The sequence below is a fragment of the Populus nigra genome, chromosome 1 (genome assembly GCF_951802175.1).
Source record: "Populus nigra chromosome 1, ddPopNigr1.1, whole genome shotgun sequence".
Classification (NCBI taxonomy): Eukaryota; Viridiplantae; Streptophyta; class Magnoliopsida; order Malpighiales; family Salicaceae; genus Populus; species Populus nigra.
The window spans coordinates 41,615,421-41,634,518 of record NC_084852.1 but is presented as its reverse complement, the minus strand read 5'-3'; the positions used below and the strand labels follow the sequence as shown (position 1 = coordinate 41,634,518).

General features: G+C 35.4%; 2 protein-coding genes and 1 pseudogene across 5 annotated transcripts; all 3 read right to left on the bottom strand.

Moving 5' to 3' along the window:
- Positions 1 to 1,069: 1,069 nt before the first annotated feature.
- LOC133677790 (signal peptide peptidase-like 2) lies at positions 1,070 to 7,660 on the bottom strand (annotated as a pseudogene).
- Positions 7,661 to 9,077: 1,417 nt separating this feature from the next.
- On the bottom strand, positions 9,078 to 13,148 carry LOC133677779 (uncharacterized). The gene is made up of 2 exons (XM_062099903.1): positions 11,997 to 13,148; positions 9,078 to 11,257 (listed from the first exon to the last, which is right to left on the bottom strand). The coding sequence occupies exon 2, from the start codon at positions 11,052 to 11,054 to the stop codon at positions 9,294 to 9,296; it is 1,761 nt and encodes a 586-aa protein (XP_061955887.1). The 5' UTR covers positions 11,055 to 11,257; positions 11,997 to 13,148; the 3' UTR covers positions 9,078 to 9,293.
- A 557-nt stretch (positions 13,149 to 13,705) lies between these two features.
- On the bottom strand, positions 13,706 to 17,965 carry LOC133677769 (UDP-N-acetylmuramoyl-L-alanyl-D-glutamate--2,6-diaminopimelate ligase MurE homolog, chloroplastic). Of its 4 annotated transcripts, none has more exons than XR_009835832.1 (6): positions 15,984 to 17,965; positions 15,223 to 15,339; positions 14,968 to 15,143; positions 14,671 to 14,816; positions 13,938 to 14,169; positions 13,706 to 13,819 (listed from the first exon to the last, which is right to left on the bottom strand). XR_009835832.1 is itself a non-coding variant. In XM_062099878.1 (5 exons), exons 1-5 carry the CDS (start codon positions 17,857 to 17,859, stop codon positions 14,151 to 14,153), a joined length of 2,334 nt encoding a protein of 777 aa, XP_061955862.1. In that variant the 5' UTR covers positions 17,860 to 17,965; the 3' UTR covers positions 13,706 to 14,150. The 4 variants fall into 4 exon arrangements, 1 of the variants encoding a protein (XP_061955862.1); XR_009835834.1 differs by having other exon boundaries at positions 13,706 to 13,789; XR_009835831.1 differs by having other exon boundaries at positions 13,706 to 13,779.
- Positions 17,966 to 19,098: the final 1,133 nt, after the last annotated feature.

Genomic DNA, 19,098 nt, shown 5'->3' with positions numbered 1-19,098 from the left:
ATTCTCTTATAGTTTATATAATAAAAAAATTAAATAATCATATATGAGCCAAAACAAAGTAGCTTTGGGTTTAAGTCACACTCGTATGCTTCGTATGCTTGATTGGCTCGACCAGGGCTAAGGTTTGGGCATGGGCTCCAATCTTGAGTTTGCATTTTGCTCATCTATTTTGAACTTGAATTTTGTTATAAAATAATTATTTAGCCCATAAAAAAATTATTTTTTACCAACTCATTAGTTTTTCTAGCTTATGAATAAATAGCCTAAACAATCTTCTATTTTAATCTAAATAAATTTTTATTTGATGAAAAAAGTCAGATTTTAAAGGCAAAAACTAGCAAACTAATTTTATATTATGACAAGTAATTAAAGGTGATAAATAACAAAAATTCTAAATCAGTTTTGGTTTTAAAATTCACTATAAAAAAAAAAGACATAAAATGTTTTACATAGATTTTCAAACTTTCTTTACCTTAATTTTTAGCTTACCTTCAATAGTTTTAAGCTTGTTTCCTTCTTCTTTTTGCCTTCTACATTATAGTCTAGGTTATGTTATTATAGCGAGAGATTTGACTGCTATTTCCTTGAGGTTACAGTCCTTATTTAAAAATGCAATTAAATAAAATGATATTGTTAGGGTGGTAGGAAGTTAATTTCATATATTTTTTTTACATAAATAATAAAACTTTAAAAATAAAAAATTAATCTTTAATAACAATTTTTTTAAACTAAATCTAGTTTTAAATTCCTCAACAAATAAGTAGCTTACATATCATTATTTTTAGTTTAATTATGATAATTATCATTATATATGATAATATGCATGCTAAGGTCTGTAATTTTAAATATTTAATTTTATGTTTAGAATGCATAAGAAGTTTTGTTTTAAATCCTTTTACAAGATATGGTTTTTTACCTTGTTTCATAAAAGTGCATGTAATATAAAATAAAAAATTGTAGATACTATTTGACATTGTAATTGCTAGAAATATATGAAAATAATATATTTAAAAAAATTTATTTTTAATATTAATATATTAAAATTGTATATTAAAACGATACAAAATCATAAAAAAAATTAATAAAATACAATTTCTCCCACAAAAACAACCATAGTCACTGGCCCAAATTTGAACCAACACATTTTACGTAAACAACATTGTTGAGAAATGAATAGATGAGGTATTCAAAACTAGAGAAATGATTTGGATAGCTGCCATGCACGTGGAACGATTTTATCCGTCCTGGTCTTACCAGGATGGAGAGACAAGATCATTATAGGAGCTCGATTGTCTTTGTACAAACCACTCCTCTCTTTTTCAAGAAGGAATGCAGGTGCAAGCCCTAATATCTCCCCGGTACTTGACAGGATACTTCCTGGAAAAATAATGCACACTCTTCACTCTTGTTAACTGATAATAAGCTCTAGGTTAATCTGAAGGGCCTGCAGTCTTGATACAGTATTTCCATGTTAAGCTTGACCGGCTGCTTTCCCACCAGCTTCCAAGTGGATGGGCAATAAACTACGAAATAGTACAAACATAATTGCACAGGAAATCTTATTTTTCCTAGTCCAATTCTTGACTACGTTGGAGAAGGACACGGGGGCACGGTCTTTGTGGTTCTCCTTGTGTCCATAAGACTCCGAGATCCCCTCTTTTCTTCCCTAACGTCAGAAAAGTTCCTGCATCAACGCATGAGTTTTATTTATAGGGTCAAGTAAACACTAAACCATTTTGCTTTTTAAGATTGTTTTCCACTCTTTCTGTGAAAAAGAATTTACCAAGGGTGAATGGGACGATATATAGCAGTGCTGGCTGCCCATGGCCATCCATCAAGTTCAGTGCCACAAGTTCAGTGCCACATAAGTAACGAGAAGACCTGCCGAGTTTCATGATTAAAAAGGGAACATGTAAGAGATAAGTGCTATTTCAAAATTCCAAAGTATGTGAACAGCACAACAGTCCTCTTTATCCTTTCATTTTCAAATGCAATTTAGTGGTTCCAATAGAGAAAGGAGACTAGTTTGATAATTCCATACCTAATCCGTAAGCAAACAATGCCCATGGGAAGTACCCAGCACAAAGACTCTTATTTGCTGACCAATCATACCTGCAAGAACAATTGATTTTTTTTTAGCATAGAAAATCTTGATGAAATTAAGAACTTGCAAGCTGAAAAAGAAGCCCAAGACCAAAGGTGGAGCAGCATGCCTCATCGTTTTTCTACTTTAAAAATGCCAAGAGTGCTTATTGAAGCTCAATCAAAGGAGAGCTATTCTTTAGCTGCTGTTATCTTTCTGTTGTAACAAACTGTATTTAAATATTTGTTTTGATTGTAACTAGCTTGACCATATTTTGTGGGATATTCTTTGTAAACCGTTTGGGATGTTTATGATCTATATAAATCCCATTCAATGTGTTAAATAATATGATCATTTTTATTCAGCAATTACTTCTCTTAAGGTCTCACGGTGATATTTTGTTTATTTGGAGAAAAAAGACATGGCAGAGTTGGATTCTTATAACTTGGAGAGCTAGAACTACTGTTGCAAATATTCTTATAACAACTTAGAAAGCTAGCAGCTAAAGTAAGCATCAGAGGATTGAAATAGAACGGAAGAAGAAAAGATATTGCAAGAAGGTGAAAGCCCCAATTCCGTGATCCGAATTGCTGTAACTGCATTTTTCCCTGCCTTTTTTTCTATTTTTTTTTTATTTTAGAAAAGAACAGTTTGCAAAAAAGAATTCGTTGATCACAGAAATATAAAAAAATTATCTTAACCTGGAGGGAAATATGAGGAATAAACACCAGAGAATGCTAGCAAATATCGAGTTTACAAGTATACAAATAAGCTAAGGGTATACTTCTTGCAAAGACATGCCAGAGAACCATGGAGTGGAGTGTAAACCTGAGGGAAAATGCTATCAGCAACCCAGGTAAAAGGATGTCGCCAAACCCTATGATGCTGTAACCACCCCAAGGATCAAACAAGCTTGGAATCTTTAACAGCATTGGGATACCATCCTCTCCACTTCTATCACCACGAGCCACCTAAGAAAAAAGATGTGACCAGTTTTATACTTCAGCAAGTGAACACATTGATTATTGAAAGTCAACCAAAAGATGCATGTGATAGATAGTAAAATTACCAGAGGATTACTTACCACAATCATGACGCTTTCATGGAACAACTTCTTGGAAACAAACACCCAAAAGATGTCATACAAGAATGCACAACTGAGAAGAACAGTACCCACATGATTTACAAACATTTTCACTCATTTCAGAAGAACCACTGAGTCGCCAGAAATAGTATCTGTCCTAGAAATTTGCTCTATCTAAATCGATGCTGAGTGATACTAAACCTGGTAAAACTAGAACGAGTACAGTTGAAAGAATAAAAGGATTGCATCTTTATATGGAATTAAAGGAGATTTGAACAATACTATCACAACGGCAACCAAAATATCCAACTTGAAGGAAGTAATCGTGTGAGCATGTGCAGAGCAACACTAAAACAAAAGGGGTGATTGCTGGAGCTATTTGACTTAACAAAGATTGCCTATTTAGAAAGGTAATCCACTGCACGCATACTAGGTTAAAAAAAAAAGCAATTAAGAAAGGATAAAAATGGTGGGAAATAAAAAATCTAAGGGGCAGCCTATGCAGGCCCATTACTTGGTGCAACGGAAAAAGTTTTAAACTCACAACCACAAGGAACAATTCTTCCTCACACCCTGCCTTGGTGGGGGCAAAACTATTGCAATAACTTGTACTTATTAGCTTACTAGATTTTTTAAGAACATTACCTTGAGATTAGGTACATGGACAATTTGCAGAACAGTGATTATCAGTGCAATTCCCTGGTTTACAAACAAATAAAGGACAAAGGATTATTAGCTGAATTGCTCCACTTGACAACTTCACCCAAAATGAGATATACGAGATAGATTGCAAAAGGCCATAATGTATGCCACTTATTATCAATTTCATTTTGGAGTCATTAATTATTAGTGGGATTGGAATGGAAAGTACAGTAGCTGGCACTACTAAAGCAGCAACCAGAGAGAGAATTCTTTATAATCTTGATAATTGGAAACTTAAAAATTGCAGAAAGCATTAACTGATTTGGAAAGAAGGTGTCCTTACAAGTATATCTTGACCTATCCAGGCAAAGGAGAGATTGCGATGCATAGCCCAACCAACTGCAAATGCTATGCAGAATGGAGAAACAGCTAACGTTAGGTACGAGAGAGCTCCAAAGAATGGTACTTTTATGTATGATTCTCCAGCATGCTTGAACCACCTGCATAATTATTGTAACTTTAGCTCCCGACCACTGAACTGGTAGAAAATACTTAGGTAATCTGACAGCAAGCATCCATGGATAACCAGCTCTATAAAAACTCCCAGCCATTAACTTCAAATACTTAATACCTTTTCATATAATCCCTCCCTTAACAGCTGCATTTTATACAATAACATTTATAGCACTGGATTGTAATCAAAAAATGAGGAAACGAAACTTCCTTAGGAGGAGGTGTGCAATTTTCACTGTTACACTACTTTTCTGGAAACCTACCAACAAATAGGAACTTTTAACCAAGTTCCCCAAATCAAAGATTAAATAATAGTTATGAGCAACTGAAATATGGAACGTGGCTAGCAAGGAGTTTTAAAAGTGAAAAAATTTCAGTAACACAGTAAGTCATTTATAAATAAGAGACTGATTATATACCTTGACAATAAAGCAACCCGGCAAGTTTGCAAGCCCTGCAGATGCATGAAACTACATGCTTAAAATTGATTCCAGCAAAAGAAAAAAAAAGGAAAACATGAACAAACCTGTAACATTAGGATGTTCAGATGTCAAAGTTTGATCACAGTTTGCATAACAATTACCACTTGTAAGCATGGTTATAATGCAAGTAGACATGTACATAAATGGTTAAGTATTTGCTCCTGGCACCACATTCATATCATGATTTCAGTGTCAAAAGGGAAAAGCCATACCTCCACACCACCTATGCAGAACAGGACCACCGAAAGCTCAATGAACCAATATGACATGAGTTCGTAAAGTCTGACCAGGAAGCATGAAGCAATGACAACAAACAGGACAGCTGATGCTGTATTGATGTCTAGAACACTACTAACACCCACAGCTTTGTCATTTGGAACTTCTTCCACAGCATACTACATGAAGAAGACAGAATCATAAATCAGTAAGAAGGTAGAAGTTGTAAAGAAAAAAATAACTCTTCAAGAAGAAAGTGCTAAGATGATGCTATTTTGCAAATATTGTCCAAAAAATCACCTTCAATAGCTTGTCCTGTTCGGCAGCTGCTTCTCTGGCAGTCCATGCAGACCAATAAGAAGCGCACAGGATGGTACCAACAGCCATTAACCACAAAAAGACTTTGGCGACATCAACTAATGGTCGCTTTGGAGAGTAAAGCTGCAGACACTGCAAACAGGCAATTATTTTTAGACAACTCCTCCACAAGAAGGAAACTGCCAATATATGTACGCAGCACATCAAAGCAGAAAAGTAGTCACCACCTAAATAAATGGACAAACATCTTCAGAAAAATGAAATATCCAAAAGCAGGTAAGATAAAGTTAACAAATGAATTTGCATGTTACCCTGAAACCATGTAGACTATGGAAGAGAACTTACCTGATGTATTAGTCAATAGCATTTTTTCCAATCTTGCACCGGCATCTTGTGGGAGTATAATAGCAGGTATGTGTATATCTAGATCAGTTTCATCTGGCTCACAGACCATCTTGTAAAGTTCTGTAGAGAAGGGAAACAAATTCCAGGCAAAATAAGCCATAGCGATAGAAATTGACAGTAAAGGACCTTATATTGGTTGTCATGACCAAGCAAGCATTGGTATAAGCAAATTGTGGGTAAATTCAAGAGAAGTTCCTCTTCCATGTCCATGAAGATTAAAAGGATGATGTGTTTAAAAGAGTTCAAAGAAGAATTTCACAGGCAAGTTCGTGGACGGAGTTCAAGCAGCTGTAAATGCAATCCTAACATACCTATTAAGTTAAAAATGGCAGATTTATTGGGCTTTGGGAATTAACAAAACAACGTCCATAAAATGAGTGTAGCTAAAATGAAAAAGTTCAGACGGAAAAGGGACTGGACATGATGGTGGAAAAAGATTCATATTCCCAATAGCATTAAGAATTAGCGTGTTTGATTGAGTGGACATCAGGGCTATTATCATTGTTTGCTGAGAGCTTCCATTAAGATCCCTACCAATAAGAAATGCATCAAATATAGCAGCAAATACACCAATTACCTTTTTGGTTATTTATAATGAGCACAGCTGAAGCACCAGCAGCTTCAGCATTATTTGCTTTGGTTGTGAACTTGCAGTGACCTCGGTGAACCATGATGACATCTCTATCAAGCTAAAAAATTGAAAAACATCGACTTTAGTAAATTTCCACAGCATATCGATGAATTATACAACTATGTTCAAATATCTTGAGCATATATAATATTCCTAAGTATAAACCTTGTGCTTAGGTGCACTACAACAATCTCGAGGGTCTGAAAGTGTAAGGCGAATTTGGTTTGCATTTTTCTCTTTTGACACAATGGTAGTGCCAAATCTAGCACCCACGCCAACAAATTCAGCATCCTCTTCTCCACCGACCCAAGTTTGAACTTTTACCTAACAAAACTAGCCACTAAGTTAACAGATAAATAATATGAATTCAATCAGAGTCTAGAGCTAACTAAAGTACAATTGCAGACCCCGTAAAATCTTATGAAGGCAACTTTCCGGCAAAACCAGATAACAAACGGTTGGCTCCAATGGAATGACCTAAATCAAAAGAAAGGTTGACATTTCCATCATTAAATGCTTTTCCCAATTATAGCTCATAATAATATAATATAAGTACATTTGATGTAACCTAAGAAACCCAAAAGAGAGCCGAAAAGAGAGAAAAAGACCAGTACTAAATTATGGTCATAAAAAGGAAAGAAACCATCTTCAAAACTTTACTTTTAAACTTTCCTAAAACATGCAAAATGAATGCAACCCTAGAGGGCAAATCAGGCACCAAATCCAAATACACAGAACCAAAACCTCAACAAGATCACAAATTTACAAACTCCAACTTTTGAGGGATCACATTACTAGCTCCAGATCACACAAAATTGTAAGACAGAAACAAAACAAAAAACATCAAAAACATGTAATCATGTTAAAAAAAATATAGTTAACAATAACCAATTAAAAATATATACAATTTTAAGCTACAACTAAACCTTAAAAAATTCAAACAAAATACACAAAATCCAAGCAACGAGAAGAGAAAAGAATCAAAACCCAGTTGAGAAACCATCAAAGCAAGAACTGGGTCGATATAAATAATCAGCATTTTAGATGTTACCATTTACCAAAACGAAGTCATTTTCACAGCCAGGCTTTTTGGGAGCTAAGTTATCATCATGGACTATATCTCCTGCTGTAACTGAAGATGGGTGACACACCAGTGAAATCACACCTGTCATAGTGATTATAGAGCACAGTTTTTTAAAATCCATGGATTGATTTTAAGCTATCTTTCTTGGCGTTCTCTACTTTCCCTACTACATAAATAAAAAATTTGAGAGAGCAAAACGAAATTTTTTTTAGTTTAAGGTAGGTGTTTACGTCAGTTTGCGCGTATCTCAATTAATTCTACGAGTTTTAAAGTTAATGACCATATAAATTTTCAGTGATCTTCATATACGCAATTACAAAATTTAAACCTAAGACTACAAAATACAAAACAAAATCTTGTCTTGTTTTATTTTGTGTTATGCAGCCGTGGTACGTGGTGTTTTTAAAATTGCGTTCGTGATTATTTTTTAAAATATGCTAAAATAATATTTTTTATTTTTAAAATTTTATTTTTAATATTAATAATTAAAAAAAATCTGAAAATATAAAAATAATTAATTTAAAATAAAATAAAATCTCAAAAAAAATCAAAAATACTTTTTCAACCATGAAAATAAACACACTCATAGTAAATAATAAAATAATAAAAGAAGTGAGATCACAGACAAAGATCAAAACTACAATTAATATTCAACAATCATGATTAAAAAGATAACATTATTCTGATTTTTTTTATACAATTAGTAATCATGATACGAAATGCGTTTCATATACGGCTACCTTGGTATTTTTTGCTAAGTAGTAAGCCTAATTTTCCCTTTTTTTTATTTTCCACTTCGGTTTTAAATTTTTTGAAAAATAAAAAGAAGAAGATTTCATTAATATATTAATAATATCCAGCCGGGGAAAAAAATTTTATTATTATATTAAAACTTCAATACATATTTGATTAATACAAGATTCAAAATTTTCAGAGAAACATTATTATCATATTTCAAATTATAATTAATTTTAAGTTTAATAACGTAAATGAGGTGGGAGAAAAAATATTATTTCTATTTATTTTTTTAAAAAAAATAATTTAAAAAATAAAAAATATATATTATTTTGATATATTATAAATAAAAATATTTTAAAAAACAACGTAATGTTACTCTAATATTCTATTATGAAAAAGGATGAAGCAGAAATGGCCTGGCTAGTCTTGAATTGTGCCCAATCACTTGGTGACTTGACGTGATTATCAATATTGATGTTAAACCTTTTACTTTCCGGGCCTAAGTGAAGGCAGATTTGATCCATATTGTCACATAACTCAAGGTTTTGCTTGGCGGAGGAGAATAAAGTATTTGCAGGTTTTTCAAGCTTCGAAAGAAACAGGACACCTCCCTGGTTATTCCCTTCACCTTCAACAGACTAGAGAAAGTTGTAGTATTTTGCTGAATAAAGCTGGCACTAATTGATCAAATCCAAATGAAAACGAGATAAAATATTCCTATTGACCGACTATACATAGTTGCAGCATCCATGCAGCCTGTTTTTGAGAGGATGGCATTAAAGAAGAAATCAATCTCAAATATTCCGTTTTCTTGCCTAGTGAGTGTACTTGATGCATTGAAACTTCAGATACCCCCCATCATGGGAAACACAGATACAAAGTAAATTGAAAGAGCATCCCTCATCTCACTTGTGCCCATGTTGAAAACAACATAAATCAAGTATCGAAACTAGGTTCTTTGAAAATGTCAAAATAGTTCTCTCTTACATCTGGTAAGGATTGAAACCAGGCAAAAACAATATAGAGATGTTTGGAATCTTGTGATCCATAGTTGAGTGCAATTTTGTTTCCGGCTCATTATTCACCTCGAATGAAAACTATTTTGGGAATTGATAACCATCTTGGTATGACGTTAGTCTACCATCAGCTTTGTAACTAGAATGGTTGAGGAAGTTGTTGGCTATCAACTGTTCTGAGAAAGAGTAGCTTCCCCCTGGAAGCCTGACGGCTCCTCCATTCATGTTCAGACCTGGGGTGCCGCTTTCACGAGCTAGATTTTCCAAGCTGACTTGGGTTGGGATGTTAAAACTACTATTTGCAGCCTGAAGAAATGGAACTGGGAGTCCATTTCCAACAATTGATGACATGGTGCTGTTTTGGTTGAAGTAACTGACGTCTCTGGAACTCATTTGAGCAAAGCTTCTACTTCTTTCTTCTGGCTGCATGCCCTGAAAGTATCCATGATGACTGCTTGAACCTAGTATCAGATTCGATCTTTCTGAACTCATGCCTATTTGATTCCCAGCAAATCTTGGTTGAATAGAGTTCAATGAAGATGTATCAAACCTATGGTTTGCTTCAAGAGGCTTTGTTAACACAGTAGGCAGTGTTAAGTACATTGAAGAAGCTACCTGATTGGAGGAGCCAGTTGGAAACATTGGCTCGACAGTTAATGCCAGCCTTTCTCCTTTGTTCTTCTTGCCTGATGTCATGGATCCAATCGCTTGGGCATAATCAGATTGATGTTCAGGTGCTTGATGGTGATTATTAGAATCAGTAATTTTTCTGCCTTTTGCAGACCTCTCTAAAGATCCACCATTGCATTGAGCTCTTATGCCCAACACAATACTCTTTGGCTTCTGCACTTGCACATTCTTATCTGAAGGACTAGGTTTAGAATTCATCTTGGCAGATAATGCCATTCTTTCTTCTCTTTCCTTCTCAGTTGTTGTCATGGGTACAATTGCTCGGCTAATATGACTATCCAATGTTAGACTGCAATTACTAGAATCAGTTGATTTATTGGTTTTGCCAAACCCTTCTGTAGACCCACCATTGCAATCTTGAGATCCTCTGCACAAACTGAAGGCATTTCGATGTTGCAGGAAAATGTTTTCCTGAAAATTCTTCTGATGATGCACTTCGGTACTGTTCTCCTGAAAGTTGATTAGGTTCTGCCTGTGGGCATTCTCCGCAAACTTATTATGGGGCTGCGCTTGGCCATAGCCCTGAATGTTGTTTTGATGCTGGGCTGGCATGTTCCCGAAAGTGTTTTGGTGCTGAACTTGTGCATTCTCCTCAAAGCTGGTTTGAAGCTGCAATTGAACTTTCTCTCCTCTAAAGCTGCCTTCTCTTGTTTCCAGCTCAGAAACAGTCTCCTCTTCCACCAATTTCTGCATTTCTTCCCTCATCCACTTCAACAAATTCTCTCTTGAAACTTTAAGATCCTCTAATAAAAAGTTCATGTACTTCTTAAGATCATCAAATACAGCTTGTTCATCAGTACTAGGTTTACTCTTCTTACGGCGGACTTCTCTGTGAGGGCCCTTCTTCTTTTCATTAGGAGTTGAATCATTCTTTTTACTCCTCCTTCTTCGGCCATTTTCAGCTTTCCCAGATTTCATTTGGTCTGAAATACCAGGATCACAGTTGCCAATCTGGTGCAATTTACTAGTATCACTAGTTTCATCATTATCAACTGAAATGAAGCTCGAGATAAGTTTGTGTTTTTTTAGAGCTGGTTCGCCACTTGGTTTTGAATCATTGCTTGAAGAATCAGAGTCATCGTCTTTCCTCCTAAACTCCCAGCATTGCTGCAGTTTCAGTTGCTCTGCCATTTTAGAAATGGGAGACATCATGAAAAACCAGAATTTCACTACCTCTGTACCATCAAATAACTTGGAAGATGTTGAATTATCAATGTTATTTTTTCATCCCCTGGAGGATCACGGCACCAATTCCTGCCCACGTAGCATCAAGACTCCATGATTTTCTGCAAAAGCTGCTAGACAATCAAACAGCCCACCAAACTTCGACTTCAACTCATTAAGCAGGAACCTGACTGCATTGAAACTGCTTCAAAGTGAAAACAAGTTTATCAAACAAAGAGCAACCAATAATCAAAGATTAATGAATTCAATGACTTCATGGATTCTCTGTACTTTCGAGATTCTGTAACGAGTGATGTGATGAAGACCTCTAGACACAAACTACAGGCTCAATATCTACAGAAACACAAACCCATGTGTAAAAGAAAGAGCACAATCTTGATCTTTAAAGGAACAAGTACATAGTTTCAAAATCCCCACCTCACTAAGGCCTGAGATGAAAACCAGCAGAAAAGAAATCCAATTCCTGAACCTCAAATACCTTTCAATGAGGCAATAAAGTTCAAATAAAGGCACAAACTTGCATAGCAAACTGCTATTTTATAAAATCCATAATCAGAAAAAAAAAATGCAGAATAATGCTTCATTCAGAGTTTCAAAAGAGAGAATAACATGGCATAGCAAAACTTGTGAACAGATACTAATCAACTTATAGGATATATCCACCATCTTGTATGTTCGTCTCATAAACCCAAAAAACCAGAACAATGCAGAAAAGAGCTTCAAACAATTCCAAAATACAAATATAATGTACATAAAATCCACAAAAAAGAAAACCGGATTCAAAGTCATTCTCTTTTTCATGATATTGCATACAGAAAGCAAAAAAGAGCATTAACAAATAAAAAAGATTCGGAATAAAATCATCAGAGCACAAAGTAAAGAGTTTTTCATAGATGGACATAAACTCACCATGTAACAAGCCAAGAAGATGCTTCTCTCTCCCTCTCTCTCTCTCTCTGTCAAACATCAACCTCTAAGTCCCATTTCTTTCAGTAGAGCTGTTTTCACTGTGGCATTTATATCTCCACTCTCTCTCTCTTTAAAAGGCAAGAAAAGATATGTTTTTGTCTGTCTGTGTAGTGTTTCCATCTGTGCAGTGTGAGTGTGTTTTGCTGTTTATGGAAGTGAGTCAGTGAGTTGGGTGGTAAGTAGCAGAGAGAGTTATGGGTGGCATTTTAACCCCTTTTGTTACTTGTGGCTGGCCATTGTAAACTGTCTTGTTGAGAAAGAGATAAATTTGTCTTTCCATGTAAACTGGCTTCGTATCTCCAAGCCTTGTAACTTCCATGCCATAGGACTTACTTCCATCTTATGTTCAAGCTACAGCTGTAAAGATTGATGGGATTTATGTATTTATTGATTATTTAAATAATTTGGCAATTATAGAGAAACCCATTTAATGTTTTCACTATATGGTGCGATCATGTTATAAATGGTTTCTGTGGACAAATTTAGAAACGGATAGCATGTTGAATCAAATATGGCTATGGAATGTTGTTTCTCCTCTTACTTTTCTTCAATCTGGAACTTACAAGAGCTGTAATTTGCAAATACTTACAGTTTCAGTATATATAAATAGAATAACATGGCGTAAATAGAGAATCACCAAACGCATTTGCACCAAGGCATTAACTTTACATTAATATTATTAGAAGCTGTGAGAAATATCGAAGAAAGAAAACTGAAATTTACCAATATATTTCTATATAGGGATATTTTTTTTAATTTTTATAGATCATGGATTTGATATTCTTTATTTCTTGTATCTGTCTTTTTTTATTCAAGTAAACTCCAAAAAATAACTAGTAAAATATCCTTAATTACTTCTTAAATATCATAAAATTTCTTGTGATGAAGATGTGTCGAGCTAGAAATTATCATTCGGAGCCAAGTTGAAGATGAAAAACAAATATATATTTTTTGTCCACAGGGATAATTCAGCCAATTAAACTTGGAATCTCAAAACTTCCAAGGGCGATTATCAGTTGAGGAATTAGAGGGTAATTCTCATAACCCCTTTCCTTTTCCCTTCTATTCTTCTTGACTTAGCATTGCTTGAATAACAGGTTATCGAATCCTATTAGCAAAATGAAATAATTTGAATTTCCATGGAGACAACGACGATTGATGAGTACTAAATACATTTCCTGACACTACTTTAGCAAATAGTCCAATATAAAAAAGACGTCTAAATTTAACAACAATCAAATCATTATGGACACTTAAAAAGTGCACGGCCTTGTTCTGTCAGGATCATCATGGTGGGAAGACAGATCACATGCACTCTACCTCTATCAACCTTCGGGCATATATTCTGATAATTAATCATGAATATAACTTGAGCATTTGTTAATTTTCTGACAGTCACTGTATGATCGATGAGAAAAAAGTTTATTATCGGGATTAAGGAGTCGTGGCATGAAGTGAAGTGAAATTGCTTGGGAGAGACAAGGACCTTATCGTTTTTTTTTCCCAGCAAACACTATGACTCGCTACGGTTCTACCATTAAATCTAGTAGCTTCTCACCTTCCCACACTGGCTCAACAAGAAGAGGAAACGGGCCATTGAAATGCACCACAATATCATCATATAGGATTCGAAACGTAGACAAAATCAATTTGGTATACTCAAAGGAACATCGAAGAATTCCTCGCGGATGGCATAAAATCAGTACTCTATGTCCACGCAGTCCTGCAATATGCTTACAAAATTGTGCTGATACTTCAGATTCCTATCCAACATGTTTACACTGCAGATTTTAGTTGCACAAAAGATCTGAAAAACCGGCAGGATAAAAAAATTATAGCTTTTACAAACTCATTTAAGGGATTGCACGGTGAAGATCTTACCAGTTACCTAACCCGCTCTGAAGGTTTCATCAAGAATTGCACCGTGGAGATCTTACCAGCCACAAAGCACTCTCTTCCTTTGGACAATTATCGTTTGGAATTGAAGAGATATCCTCTTATACAAGAGGGGAAAAAAAAACAAAACCAAAACTACTGTTCCCTTCGTCGCTTTGGATGGGCTTGATAATACCAATTCTCCTCTCTGAAACTAAATCAATGGCTTTCTGGTAACCTGTGGCAGCAGAGGTAAGTTAAAAAAAAAACGCATGAGATATATAAAAATGTTATTATCTTTTTCATATACTTCGAGTTCTGAACAATCACATGTGACAATCAATAAACAAGAGACCAAGAAAAAAAAATTTCTTCTGTTTTGGTTGTTACTCTGCACATGTCGCACAATCACATTGAGTGTTTGAGATCCTAATTGTTTGAATAATCCGTCTGATTACAAGCATTGAAATCAGAAAATATTTTAAGAGATGCAAGTTGGAATAGACTCCCAAATGAACGCTTCCACATAGGCATGAAAGGAGGAAGAAATGTTGAACCATGAATCTAAATTTCTTTACACAATAGAATGGTACTTCCATGTCCCAGTAATCCACACAGTATCAGCAGCTTGTTATAAACAGGTTAGACAAATTTCACAATTGGTCCTTGACAATATGAGAACAATCAAGATCAAGCTGCGTTCTTATTAGTATGTCAAAATAAGAGGGAATTAACTTACCGCCATGGGAATTCACTTGTGTCTATCCCAGCTTGGTGAAGCTCGTCAACATACTGCAATGCTTCCCTGCACTCTTCCCGGTCATCAAAGAATTCTTTTTTCTCACCTTCAATCTGATATGTTTCATGGCCTTTACCAGCAACAACCTGCAGTTTAGAGAATATTCAAGAGACAAAATACAAATAAAATTACAGTGAGAATAATTTCGAGGAGACAATTCAGTTTTTCATTGAAATATACTGAACCATCTGTCCATAAATCTTCAAAAAGAGTAGTGAAATGGACATAAACACTTACAACCATATCGCCTTCTTCACCCATGGCAACAGCACAACGGACAGCTACTCGTCTAATGTCATGCAAAAACAGACGATGGCCATTTGGAAGAGGAGGGTAGTAATCATTTTCCCCATGTTTCAAATATTCCTGCATTGACCATCCTACGCCAGCCAACATGTCATCCAATATGTCCACTGATGAAGATGAAACGAGTTAGTAATAACTTTTGCAAAGATGGCATTTTAGTTACGCAGTACAGTTCAACATGCATACATGGATCTTCACCCCTTGGATTGTCAGATGTCAGAATTGTCACGTCACTTTTATCTGTTGCAATTTTTGTCATTATTGGTCTCTTGCCTCTGTCTCTCTCTCCGCCACAACCAATAACTTCACAAAAAGCAAGAAGTTGGTCAGGTTAACAATACTTACATTTCTTCATGAAACTCATCACTTCCCAGCTATCCCAACTGACATGGCAACTTTATTGAAGTGAATTGGCAATTTTTCTCTTCCAACAACAATCAGAACCTAATTCTAACTTGTCAAAAGTTGGAGAAAACAATAAGATATCATGAACAGATCAGGACTAATGTCAATAGCTGGAGCTTCCAAATCCCAATTACATCTTGAATTCTCAGGATTATGATTATCTTCAGCAGTTTTGGACCTAAACAAAGGATCGCTACTAAATCACTGTATTTGCACTGCCAGACTTGCGAGAATTATTCACGAATGGAAGAGAACATTTAGCTATGGCAAGATAGATGGTTGGCATAAACTTAAATCAATATATCATCATGAAAGAATTAAGAGAATCAATACGACAAAGCATATTTCTAGCTTGAGAATTTCCTGTGCATATAATACTCAGCCTAGCTTTTATCACTTCCTTATAGCAAATGGTCCAAGACTTTGTACAAGGAAAAAGACTTTAAAACTCCTTATCCAAGCATAAAGCTAGAATTATCACAAACTTAGAGAAGTAGCACTGAATGCATGATGAAGGTTAGGAGAAAGCAATAGAAACGCACCCGTGATAATTCTTTTAGGCCTAAGCTCCCTTACGGAATCAAGTAGTCTAGATAGGGCATCAGGTGTATGAGCATAGTCCACAATCACCCCAAATGCCTGCTCCTCGTCAATTAACTCACACCTACCAGGTACTGCATCTATCTCTTCAATCCCTCTAACAATGTCTTCCAATGGTGCACCAACTGCAATCCCAACTGCCACAGCCGCAAGAATATTGTAGATATTGTGCTTCCCAAGCAATCCTGATGAAATCTCCAAAATACCATGGGGTGTATTAACCAAAACTTGTGTCTCAAACAGGGAGAGCTCAAACTTCAAGGGATGAACATCTGCATTTTTATTTTCCATAGCAAAGGTCACAACTGGCACCTCTTGGTTTCCTTGAGCAATAAAGAAAGGTGCATTTGGGTCATCAACGTTAACTACTTTCCTATGCCTTTCTGGATCCACCATCCGAGCAAACAACTTAGCCTTTGCATTCTTATACTCCTCTTCTGTCCCATGAAAATCTAAATGATCCCTCGTCAAATTGGTAAAAACAGCAATATCAAAATCAACTTCATCGCACCTCCCTAGAGCCAGTCCCTGGGAAGTAGCCTCCATCACAACAGCTTCAGTTCCATTATGCAGCATCTTAGCCATCAAATTCTGAACCAAAATGGCACCTGGGATTGTGTTAGGTGCCTCCAGTTTATGATCCCCGTGTATATAATATGCCACCGTACTCAACATTCCAGTCCTCAACCCCATTGCCTCATACATCCCTTTAACCAAATTCGCTGTCGTAGTTTTCCCATTCGTCCCAGTTATCCCAATCACAGCCATATTCTTTGAAGGGAACTTATAAAATGCTGCAGCCAATGCAGGCAAAACTGCATTAGTATCCTCCACAATCACCAAAGCCTTACACCCCAAAGTCTCTTCAATATCAACCTCCTTGCTAGCCACAACCGCAACAGCACCTCTCTTATCAGCCTCGCTCAAATACAAATGTCCATCCGTCTTCATCCCCACACGACAAACAAACAAATCACCAGCACTCACCACTCTCGAATCATCCTGTATACCAGTAATCTCCACCTCCAAATCCCCCAAAACCGAAACCGGCACCACTTTGCTTTCATCCAATAGCTCAGCTAAACTCATCCTAAACTTTGGTTCCACAATATTCACCTTCACTTTCCCGATACTATCAAAATCCAAATCAAAACTCTTTTCATCCAAAGACGCCCCAGCATTGCTTTTTCCACTCTTTTCACCCGCACCCACATCAAACCCACTTGAACCATCTTCATCACTGTCAGTATCAATCACAGTCAACCCTGTTAGTTCATCAATCTCCTCCAAGTCCACCACCTCTTCAGGCTCTAACTCTTCAACACCTTCCATAACATCACTACTTCCTTTAATGTCTTTTGGTTTTAACAGTCCTTGTTTAACAAGTTCTTGTCTTTCCATAACGATAGCCTTATCAATCTCACCAAACAAATCATCACCGTCACTATTTAAGGAATTGGGATTTACCTCGGTATCTGCAATGGCTTTGAGAAACGTTGATTGATTCTTTTTGAAGTCTTCTTCTTGAGCTTTTCTTGCTCTTGAAGCTTGGATATGAACTTGTTCCCATTTTGATACTCCATGCGCTGTATCTTCTGGTGCTTCAGGTGGGTCATTATCTGCTGTGTTTGGGTAGAATTTTCCATCTGGGCCAATAGCAAATAGCGAGTGTTTTGTGCGGTGGAGAGAAAGAAATGAAGGGGTTTTAGGGAGAGAAGGAAATAAATTGCGGGGTTTGAAGAAGGTTGGTTTTGGAGAGAGCAAGTTTGGGTTTTGAGAGAGAAATGTGTGCGATTGGAGAGTGAATGTGAAGGCCATTGATATGATGAGAGATAAAATGATAGTGGAAGGGGATAAGGGAGGTTTAGTGCTGAAAGGAAAAACGGTGCGCTTTCAGGTGAGAGCGAACAGGACAGGCTTTTTCTTCTTCTACTTCTTCTTTTTGGTTATATTCTTTTTCTTTTATCTTATCTGATTCTTTTCTTCTTCTTTTTTTGAATTGGGCGAAGTTGGGATATGGCTGCCGGGGTTGCTATCACATTACAATTACAATTACAATTAAATAAAAAAACCCATAGAAAATTCATGATGCATCTATAGATAATTCAATATTCACCACAGCAATATAATTACTATTTTACCCTTTTAAAAATCAATGGCATTGATATTAAACAATTTTTTTCAAATAGTCCATTAGACATTATAAAATTGATCGGAGACAATTTAGTTTTCTTACTTTTAACATACACATTGTAATGATTATATTGCCCTCACAAGTAAAATATTTTAAAAGATTACACAGAAACAATTCGATCTTTTTATGTTTTAAAGATACAATATAAATATTATATTACCTTTACATGCAAGAATTGTTAAAATTATGTAAATGGGGTTTTTTTGTCTTTTCATATTGGTTTTTTTGTAATTAATAAGTTGACACAGGGTGATTTGGTTTTTTGAATAAAATAAATATTATTAAAAAAAAGTTGTTAACATATATAGGAGTGGACACCGTGTGCAGCATCTCCCCACTCCTAAAAATCACCTTCCAGGGCAACGTTGAAAGCGTCTCACCATTCTCTTTTTATTAGTGTCGCACGTGTCGACGACAGCGTGGTGCATGAGCTCTGATAGACTTTTCTTTTCTCTGCCTTCCTCTTTTCTTTCTCTTTCTCTTACCAAAATATAAATGTGTCATTTAATTTATTTTTTATTTCTAATTTGATCATCATTCTTTTAATTGCTATTTGTTTTATTTTTTACCATTTTATTAATTTTTTCTTTAATTTTGCCCCTTATCATTTAGTTTCATTTAATTTTAAAATTAAATTTGGTGCTCATTCTTTTGATTGTTTTTTTTTCATTTTTAAGCATTTTTCTAATTGAATTTTCATCTTCAATTTCATCTCTTAACATTTAATTTCAAATTATTTTTGTATCGAGTCTAGTCTCTATTCTTTTAATTGTTATTTCTTTTATTTTGGATCCTTTTTATTGTATTTTTTTTTAATTTTATCCTTTAGCATTTTGATGATTTGGAATTTTTTTCCGCTATTG

Excerpts from the sequence above, each read along its gene's own strand:
- LOC133677779 (XM_062099903.1), bottom strand. The coding sequence starts at position 11,054 with ATGATGTCTCCCATTTCTAAAATGGCAGAGCAACTGAAACTGCAGCAA.
- LOC133677769 (XM_062099878.1), bottom strand. The coding sequence starts at position 17,859 with ATGGCCTTCACATTCACTCTCCAATCGCACACATTTCTCTCTCAAAAC. Across the intron at positions 15,144-15,222 it reads TCCAAGGGGTGAAGATCCAT|TGGACATATTGGATGACATG; the intron begins GTATGCATGTTG and ends CATCTTCATCAG. Across the intron at positions 14,817-14,967 it reads GTGAAGAAGGCGATATGGTT|GTTGTTGCTGGTAAAGGCCA; the intron begins GTAAGTGTTTAT and ends TCTAAACTGCAG.